The sequence below is a fragment of the Benincasa hispida genome, chromosome 12 (assembly GCF_027475165.1).
Source record: "Benincasa hispida cultivar pf3 chromosome 12, pf3_genome.v1.1, whole genome shotgun sequence".
NCBI classification, from domain to species: Eukaryota; Viridiplantae; Streptophyta; class Magnoliopsida; order Cucurbitales; family Cucurbitaceae; genus Benincasa; species Benincasa hispida.
The window spans coordinates 52,716,040-52,726,087 of NC_143489.1; the positions used below are offsets into that span (position 1 = coordinate 52,716,040).

At 36.2% G+C, this 10,048-nt stretch overlaps 1 protein-coding gene across 12 annotated transcripts; it reads right to left on the bottom strand.

The window, feature by feature from the left end:
- Positions 1 to 419: 419 nt before the first annotated feature.
- Positions 420 to 6,707, bottom strand: LOC120068345 (HMG (high mobility group) box protein with ARID/BRIGHT DNA-binding domain-containing protein). Of its 12 annotated transcripts, none has more exons than XM_090307765.1 (9): positions 6,533 to 6,707; positions 5,312 to 5,399; positions 4,856 to 5,111; positions 3,528 to 3,781; positions 3,148 to 3,226; positions 2,139 to 2,301; positions 1,934 to 2,056; positions 1,316 to 1,728; positions 420 to 1,221 (listed from the first exon to the last, which is right to left on the bottom strand). In XM_090307765.1, the coding sequence occupies exons 4-9, from the start codon at positions 3,749 to 3,751 to the stop codon at positions 715 to 717; spliced, it is 1,509 nt and encodes a 502-aa protein (XP_090163891.1). In that variant the 5' UTR covers positions 3,752 to 3,781; positions 4,856 to 5,111; positions 5,312 to 5,399; positions 6,533 to 6,707; the 3' UTR covers positions 420 to 714. The 12 variants fall into 12 exon arrangements, with proteins under 12 accessions (XP_090163891.1, XP_090163884.1, XP_090163892.1 ...); XM_090307758.1 differs by having other exon boundaries at positions 4,839 to 5,111; XM_090307766.1 differs by having other exon boundaries at positions 4,856 to 5,123.
- Between the last annotated feature and the right edge of the window lie 3,341 nt (positions 6,708 to 10,048).

Here is a 10,048-nt window from a genome sequence, read left to right on the forward strand (position 1 = left end):
TTTTGTTAATTTATTTTATTTTGTTTATTTATATATTATGTTTAATTTATTTTATTATTATAATATATTATATTTATTTTAATTATATTTTATTGGTATCTATATTTCTATTGTGCTCCTCAAAAATTCACAACAAAAATCAGTTTTTCAAAAACATATTTTTGTTATTCAAATATTGCGTTTTTAAGCTCGGTTATGCAAAATCTCCTCAACCTTTTTCTTTAAAAAAAGTTCTCTAAATTTTCTCTTAATCGTCTTTATTACTCTACATATCTTTAATTCTTTAACTTTACTCACTCTCTAAAATCTATTTTCATAAAACTTCTCTCTCCAAAATTTATCAAAGCTTCCATTTCCATTTTCTCAACAAAGTTGATACAGAGAGAGAGAGAGCTTTGCAACAATAACTTACAGACAGATTAAACTAAAAGGCTGGCATAGTAGTGAAAACTGATGGCCACCTTAACTTGTAAACAAATCAGGGAATGAATTCAGTTGAAATGTTCAACAAAAGGCAACAAAATTTCTTCCCAAAACAGAACTGATGGAAAGATCCAAAACTTTTCCCTGATAAGAATCTCAACAGCTGTCAGAAAACTTTACAAGTATTAGCTAAAGTAATGGAAGGTTAGAAGGAATGGAAGCTAGAGACAAAGGAGAAAAAGGAAAAAAAATTGAAGAAAAGGCACTGCAAAAACTGAGCGGTATAGTATCTTAATCTTCTCTAATGGATGTTGTTGGTTCTGGTTCTGTCTTTGCCTCCACCTCCATCATTACTGAATCCCCAGCATAAACTTCTTTATCGTCACGGACCATGCTACTCTCTTTTCTAACAGCATCCTCTTCGGCTGTTTTCGTCTCGCACTGTTCCTCCTCAGCCAAAATGTTAACGTCCACATTACCAATTCCTTGTGGAGATGCATCTTCTTCTGAGTCTTCCGAGTCTTCCTCTTCTTCTTCCTCCTCCTCCTCCTTCTCTTCCGTTTTATACTCTCCAGAGTCGCCTTCCACATAGCTTGTATCATTATCTGGTGTTTGAGACTCGCCGCCCTCGGTTTCTTCGTTTTTGTCAGCATAGACCATATTGAGGTCTGGTTCGGGAAGTCGCTGCTGCAAGGGCACTGCATCACTGATGATTTGGCCTGTTCTCAGCTTCTCTCTGTAATCCTCCATCTCGACTCTGTATCTTTCTTTATCTTTCATAGCTTTCTCCTGATAAACCTGCAAGTAAAGAAAAATTATCGGCACCGGCTACTACCGACGATGCGACCAAAATTCTCAAGGCATAAAAGATGAGAAGGAGTGCAATCCTTACTGTTCTTTCAGATTCTTTTAGTTTATTCCAAAGATCACCGATCATTCTGCTTATCTCCCTGTCCTTTCCTGGGTATAACGGTTTGAGTCGGGCATGCTGCTCAGCAAAGAAGAAGTTGTAGCCACTTCTGTTTGGCTTTGGATGAGCGGGATCCCTCCGCTTTATCTCAGACTTCTTCCGACGACGACGGCGATGAGCATTTGGTGTGGTGGAGGTAGCAACATCTTTGGCAAAAGCACCGACAGACTGTAAAACTTGTTGCTCAGAAGGTTGCTCAGAAGGAGCCTGATAAAGCACACCTTTTAGCTTCTCCGTTCCTACGGTAACAGTAACAAGATATCCACTATCAAATTTTCCGTCAATGACTCCGATCACTGGAAACCCTCCCGCTGGTGATGTCGAACTTGGAGCAACTGTAGGGTGAAGAGAATTATCTAATTAGCACTGAACGAGAGAAAATGAGTGTCATCGACTATAAAATACAAAGCAAGCACAGAAAGAAATTGCAGTTTTTATGTGGCATATGACATGAACTTGTAAAGAAGGCATTGAAGCAATCAAATATATTGTCCCCTAACTTATATTCCGAGTATATTTCTGAAGGACCATAGAATACACCTGCTGGAAGTTCAGTCGCAGTACTCCTTGGTTGCTGGGATGCTGCCTGATTTTCTGATGGCGGCAACATAGAGGTCATTGCTTGCGTAGGAATTGTCGCTGCACTTGGGCAAGTAGAGGAATCTGAAAGATTGTTATGTCAGAAAATCAATAGCAGAATATGGCATTCTCTTCAGGAAAAAATAAAGATACTATTAACACTTGCCAGAAATTTGTGGTGTCCATCCCACAGCTTTAAAGAAGTAAATCTGTTCAAAATGGTGAAGCAATGAAAGATAGTACTTCCTCAGCACAAAAGATGCATTGGTGGCCGTCGAAGGAAAATTGAAAACTGAAGTTACTTCTTTCCATCTTCTCTCTCTTATAACCTGTAAAATCAAGATTGTTGCATGACCATGCTGTGGGTTAATATGAATTTGTAACAATTAATATGTTTTAAAATGTTAATCAGAATGATTCAGCTTTTAAGTTTTATCCATGTGAAGTTAGGAACATTATAGAAGCAAAAACCATAGCAAACAAATTTAATAGCATGCCACAACACCATTGTAAATGAGTCCAAAATCATAACAAAAGGGGCTATATGTGACATTTAGAGCCCGTTTGAATTGACTTTCCAAGTGTTTAAACATTTTTCATTTGCACTTATAAACACTTATTTAAAAATTTGGAAAGTCAAACCAAACATAATCAATCCTGTTTGGGGGAAAAAGGGTACAATATATTCTTCCGGCATTACAGATGTAGACTAAATCCTTGATAGGCAGCAAGGAAACCGCAATCGCTGCCGTGACAGCTTTTGGCAAGGCCCTGATTTGCACTTCACCAATCCTCTAAAAGCATATTCAACCAAAAAGCCTATAACTCGTCGGGTGAGAATATTTATCATGCTTTTAGATACCAGACGCTTTGTTCAATAAAGAAATCAATTTCAATACAAACTGATAAACACACTCAGATCGACATCATTCAGTAAGGATTATAGCATCAAAATGTATACTGAAGGAATAGAAAAACCTCAGCCTTCTAATCATCTGCAAGTACAGCAATGTTAAAAAATCATGAAAGTAAATGAAAAGGTTGGAAATAAGCTCAAATAACCGCCTTATATTTGCCATCTAGAGATATAAAGAACAAGTCCCAACTCCAATTGCAGTCATCAAGTTTCAGATATGAAAACATTGATCACAAGATTCATAGCAAGTCAATTTTACCTTCTCGATGCCACCACGAGAAGTAACCTCCACAAAAAGCCGATGCAGGTCTAGTTCTTTCCCACCAATAATGGGGATCCTGCGTTTTTTGGGAGGTAAAAGTGAAAAAGAAAATATATATCTAATTGCAAAACCAAGAAAATGGAGAACAGATAGTTGCTCCTAAGAGAAAACATAATGAGTACATAAAAAAATTTCAAAAATGCAAAATCAATTTTTACTTCCATGTCAAGATCAGGAATACAAGGTAGCATCAGGCTTTACTACTATTTATTTACAAAGACTTGTTATCTCTATTTAAACAAAATTTGAGCAACTTCCATTAAATGAATGACAATGTCCACTCCACAGGTAAAGGAGGAGATGTTTAAGAAATATACATGAACTTGGTTCCCATGACAGAGTGGAGCTTTTCCAAGGATGTCATAAAGATCTTCGGATTGGCTACGATATCATCATATGTTGTTTGCGGTGGTGGGTATGGAACACAGTTAGAAGACACTTCAATTGCTGGCAGTTGCTTCCCGCCAGCAAAAGAAGTCGATGCCATGGTCAACTCCTTCCTAATACCCCAGCTTGCCTCTGTTCTTTCCTCTTCTATCATCAACCAATGAACTGTTCAGCACATCCGTCGCTGTTATATAAAATTTGAAGAAAACAAAAACAGAAATAAGAAGTTGAACCAGCTGCATTGCGAACAAAGAGTAGTCATAAATGGGCAAAAACAACAGAAGTTCACAGCGACGAATGCCCCCACACCTTTCAGAATCATTATCCAAATAGAAAACTCAGCAGGATTAAGAGACACCACAAATACCAGAGCAGAAAGCCAGGGAAAAGGGAAGTCCCATGCTGTATTAAGAGGTAAGAAAGCCCATGGGAGAAAAGGGCTATGCAATAAAAAAAATTGAGGAAACTACTAACAAAGACCAGTTGAATCAAATAGGCAGGTAAGAAAGGCAGTAGAACAATTCTGCAAATTTAATGAAGAAAATTCTCTAAGCAAGGTTTAGCCAAATGAAGGTTGGTATACGTTGTGGCAGAGGTTAGAAACACATAATGGTTCTATAGGACATACATTTAAAGAAAGAACAAAAATAAAATGAGAGCTTTCTAAATCATAATGATGTCGGGTGAAGGAGGTTGAAATGGAGTGTTAACTCAATACTCTTGTTTCTTTCAATGGGTAAGATAGCAGTGATTGAGTTTCTTGCTTTCTAAGAGGACTCAAGCCATGTGACAGTGATGAAATGAATGAGGCTTTAGTACCTACCTACACCGAGGATGAGGTTCCATTGACCTGTAACTGGATGCATATCCCCAAATCCCCCCAGCCCTGATGGGTTGCAGGATTTGTTTTTCAAGAGTGATGGGATTTTGGGGGGAAATCTGTGAATAATTGCTGTCTAAAGTTTATCAACAAGAGATCCCCAAAAGCTTTATACCAGACAGTAATTGTGCTCATTCTTAGGGGCAGAAACCCCAAGTGTACCAAAGAATATTGCCCCTATCTATCTTAAAATGGAATGTCTGAGGCTAACAACACGTACAGATGCAAAAATCACATATCCCAGATGGATGGAGAATTACCAATGTATACACTTCGAATACAAATACTTCTATTCAGTTTAGCCCTAAAAAGATTAGAGTAGGAGCATTTATCAAGAATGTCTCAGGGAATGTCATTATACCTTTGCTAAAGTGGTACCTTACATCCAAGAAGTTGATGTAGCCAAGGTTATCAGCAATCCAAAAGGGTCCACGAGCGACAATTAAAGCTGGAATCTAGTCTCAAGCCGTTGAGTTCGATTCATCTAGAAAACTTGCTCCATTAAATGTTGAAGGAGTATGCAATGTGAATCAGGCATCCAGTGAATCAAAAGAGGATTTAACTTGATGGTGCATTTGTTGAGAGATGGAAGCTACAAAATGGTGATATTTGATGTTTTGGCTTGGAGAATGCCCTGAGAAAATGGCTGATATATACTTAAAAGATTATTCTTCAACCATTAAACAATACAATACCAAGTTTCTTTAGAATTAGAACGTGGTGAGTTTGTTGAAATTTACCACTATTAAGCTGGGGCTTATGGAAAAAACAAAATGAAGCTCAGAGAGAACACGTAATAGGGAGAAACAATAATAGATAAAGGCAGAGAGAGACCTTTATACATAGATTTGTCTTGGAAAACCAGAAAGCCCTCTCCCTTGATTCGTCTCCTCCAGTCAGCAAGAAAATCTTTCCACAATTCCTTTTATGTAGCATACAAGCATTGTAACTATGTTATATAAAATCTCAAAAGAAACAAAACAGCAATAGAAGACTGGATCAAATGCACTGCATGCAAGGTTCATAAATGGCACAAAACAACAGAAACTTCATAGAGATAAATACCCCACCCCCTTCAAAAACAACATGCAATTTGGAAGTTCAGAACTGAGATAACAAGAAACACCACAACTACCTGAACAGATGAAATAACTCCCAGTAATAAGGTAGAGATTCAAAGACCCAAAAAAGAAAATGGTACAGCAAAGCTGTCACAGCCATGAATTCCTCTAAGAGAACCAAGGGGCTGAACCCAAAGAACTACCCAGAAGCCAGACCCTTTTTCCTACAGAGGCTAGCAAAAGAGGTGATGAGATGAGCCTCCCATTTTAGGCCATTGCAATAAATCTCTCTCGCTGGGAAAGTTTTCAGGCCTAGTACAAAGCTATGGACCTTTCCCTGACATTCCAAAGATATCTAATGGGTATTAAACAATTGTCTCCTCTAAATTGACAAAGCCAAAAAGTTCATTTCCTTCTTCTTCTCCCTATCTATTTCCCCATTATCTGACACAAAATCAGATTTCAAAAGTTGCAAATTTTTCAAAGAACCCCATTAAACAAAAATATTCAAAATCCCAAAATCAAGAAATGGGAAATCCAAAAGAGATGGCTATTATGAATGAGTAAATGGACTTTTGGGTTCGAAGGTGGGGTTATGCCCCAATGCACCCTCCATTCATTAAAATAAAGAAACCCCACATTGAAAATCACAAATCAAGAAGAAAGAAAGTAGAAATTAATGGAATTACCAGACAGAATAGTGATGAGAATACTAGTGTCCATTATTTTTCATTACTAAATCCGTCTTCCAAAATGTGTATTATTGATTTAAGAATATGGAAATGCAAAATGCAAACAACCCAGGTGATGAAATGACAGAATAAACAGTTTTAAAGGGGGGAAAATTATAAAAAAGTATGAATGAAGTACATACATTAAAGATAGAGTGAAAGATGAATGAAGAAAGCAATAAGAGTGGGGGGGAAATTCATAAATAAAAAAAAAAACCCAAAAAAAGAAAATTAGACAAGAGAAAGGTTTAGAAGGAACTAACCCCAATTAAGAGGACATTGATGCGAGAGAAAACCAAGAAGTAAGCGAGAATATTGGATGAAGGAGAAGGGTAAATTAGGAATCGCAAAATACGAAAGTTATGGAGGAAAATGAGGAATACGTTATGGCGGGGGGTTCGTTCTTCATTCTCAAACTGTTATTAATTGTTCATAAGCATAAATTTTCGGATATTTCTTTTTTACTTATATTATTTTGGTATTTACTTTATTTATTAATGTACATACTAGAATTAATTTTATTCATTCAAATTTTTATGATCTTATGGGATCTTTTTTTTTTTTTCCCTTTTACATAATTTTTCTGAACCGTTTTCTTCTTTTGTAAATTAATGTTCAATCTAGTTTTTTAATGAATTTCTATGGTGATAATAAATATAAAATCAAGAGGACCACATTTTATTGAGTTTTTTTTTTTTCTTTTGAGAATATTATTGCATTACATGTGTGAATAATATTTGAGCCAAGAAAAGAAATATAAATATTTTGGTATTTTTTTATATTGAATAGATTTGATGGTAGCAATACGAGCATAGCTTAGTAGTTATTTTTTAAGATAAAAGGTTTATATTCATTTTTACCATTAATTTTGTGTGTATATACATATATATACACACACAACACATTATTCTTTTTTAAGTTTAATCAATGATATAGTGATAGTTTGAAAAATAATATATTGTACTTATTGAGTTGTGTTTATTTGGACAATATTCGAATATTAATTTAACTATATTTTATGTTTGGATGGCAAAATAGCTATACATAGTTTATATACTCGTGATTTTGGTTTTTTTTTTTTTTTTTTTGTTTCCTTTTTGTGCAAAGGCCTACAAAATAATTATAAAATGACTAGGTTTAAGTCTCCCTCTTCTTTTTCTCTTCTTTTTTTTCCCCTCTTTTCTTGTGGTGAAATTGAGTATGATGGCTAGTTTCTTAAAAGAATTTGTAAATACATATGTTTCAAGGTAAGTTATTTCAAATATATTAGAGGATTGGGTTTGAGTGTTGTTTTGAATATTTTTTAAAAAAAAAAAAAAAACACTTTTGATCCCATGAATTTTCATAAGGTAACAATTTAGCCCATCAACTTTGATTTGTAATGATTTAGTATCTATATTTTTAATTTTGTAAAAATTCCGTTTCCTGAATTTTACTATGTAACCATTTAACCTTTGTACTTTTAAATTCATAACAATTTAGTCTCCTATGCTAACAAATTTATAAAAATTAGATGTCAATTTTTATTATTTTATGATGTAGATTTTGTATTTTATAAAAAATATTGAGTTTCTAATTGGTTTATTAGTTTATTTATACAATAAATCTTATTAAATCTGTAACTCTAATTTCTACCATGGAGACTAAATTGTTACAAATTTGAAAGTACAGTAACTAAATTCTACATAGTAAAGTTCATAGACAAAATTGTACCAAATTGAAAGTTTAAGGACTAATTCTTTATAAACCAAAGTTCAGAAACTAAATTGTTACTTTTATAAAAATTAGGGATAAAAATGATTTTTAACTTTCTTTTTTCTTTTTTCCCTAATTGTATTTGTGGAATTAGATAGATTCACTCATGTTTGAACACTCCAACGATCATTCAAACTTCACGCCTTTCTTGGTCAGGTTCGTCAATGGAAAGGCTATCTTAGAGAAACCCTCCATAAACCTCCGATAATAACCTGCCAAACCCAGAAAACTGTGTATTTCTGAAATAGTCGTGGGTTGTTCCCAATTAACTATTGTTTCCGTCTTCTGGGTATCTACACTAATGCCCTCTGCTGAAACAACATGACCAAGAAATACTACCCGATCTAACCAAAAATCGCATTTACTAAATTTAGCATACAACTGTCTATCTCGCAACGTCTGCAATACTATCCTCAGGTGGGTAATATGATCCTCCCTACTACCAGAATACACCAATATATCATCAATGAATACTATCACAGACTGGTCCAAGTAGGGATGAAATATCCTCTTCATGAGATCCATGAATACCGCAGGAGCATTTGTCAATCCAAATGGCATTACCAGGAATTCATAATGTCCATGTCTCGTTCTAAATGCGGTTTTAGGAATATCGGCTTCTCTCACTTTCAGTTGATGATAATCCGATCTCAGGTCTATCTTTGAAAACACTATGGCTCCTCTTAGTTGATCAAACAAATCATCAATGCGTGGTAACGGGTATTTATTCTTAATTGTTACTTTATTCAGCTGCCTATAGTTGGTACACAGTCTAAATGTACCATCTTTCTTCCTCACAAACAATACCGGAGCTCCCCAAGGCGATACACTAAGTCGAATGTATCCCTTGTTAATTAACTCTTGCAATTGAACCTTTAATTCTTTCAACTCAGTCGGTGCCATTCTATACAGTGCCTGCAATATAGGAGTTGTTCCTAGAATTAAGTCAATAGTAAACTTCACCTCCCTATCGGGTGGTAATCCCGATAGTTCTTCAGAAAATACATCCCGAAATTCATTTACTACTGGGACATCTTCTGGGTTCAGCTTTTTCCCTTGAGTAACTATCACATGAGCTAGGTAGGCTTTACATCCCTTGCTCAACAGCTTCCGAGCTTTCACTACCGATATCAAATTCTCTTCGACTAATCGCTTGCTTCTTGTCAGCATTGCATCCTGGTTATTTGATCTTCTGAGCACTACCTCCTTCTTGTAACAGTCTATTGAAGCATGATACTTGCTTAGAAAATTCATCCCCAGAATGGCATCAAACTCCAACAATTCTAAGGGAAGTAAATCAACAAAGAAGTTATGACCATTGATCAGTACCTCACAACGATTATAGCATCTATCTACTACTATCACATCTCCCAAAGGGGTAGAGATAAATAACTCTTCAGGCATAGGTTCCACCAAACTATTTATACTAAGTGCATACATGTTAGATACAAATGAATGTGTGGCACCAGGATCAAATAATGTAAGCAGGCTGTCCACATAACATAATATTATCGATCACAACATCTGGAGACTCCGCTGCCTTCTGGTGTGTCACGACATACACTCGCCCCTGCTGCTGGGGTCGACCTACGACATTCTTCTGCTTGGCACCACTCGACCCTTCGCCCCGATTTCTAGCACTCTTTGGTTGGTTAACTGTCTGGGAGGTCGGTTGTTGTGCTGTTGGGACGTCCCTATTCACTTGGGGACAGTCCCTCTAGAAATGTCCTGTTTGTCCGCATTGGAAACATGCACCTCTGCCACTATAGCATACCTCAAAATGTCTCTTGCCACAATTAGGGCATGTCGGTCTCTTATCTGTGCTGGCTACCGACTTACCAGCTCATGGCATCTCTGATCAGCTAACTGCACTGGCCGAGGGTCTCGTTTTCCTTTTCTTGGATCCCTGCCAACTGGTTCCCTTGAAATGGCTTCCACTAGTCTAGGTGGCTACTGGGGATCAGAATCCCCTGTCTCTAGGCCCTACTACGGCTTCACTACCTTTTGGCAACTGCTCAACATCT

Coding starts and splice junctions, on each gene's coding strand:
- LOC120068345 (XM_090307767.1), bottom strand. CDS start 3,751: ATGATAGAAGAGGAAAGAACAGAGGCAAGCTGGGGTATTAGGAAGGAG. Junction 2,057..2,138: donor ATGGACACCACAAATTTCTG/GCAAGTGTTAAT, acceptor ACAATCTTTCAG/ATTCCTCTACTTGCCCAAGT. Junction 1,222..1,315: donor TAAAAGAATCTGAAAGAACA/GTAAGGATTGCA, acceptor CTTTACTTGCAG/GTTTATCAGGAGAAAGCTAT.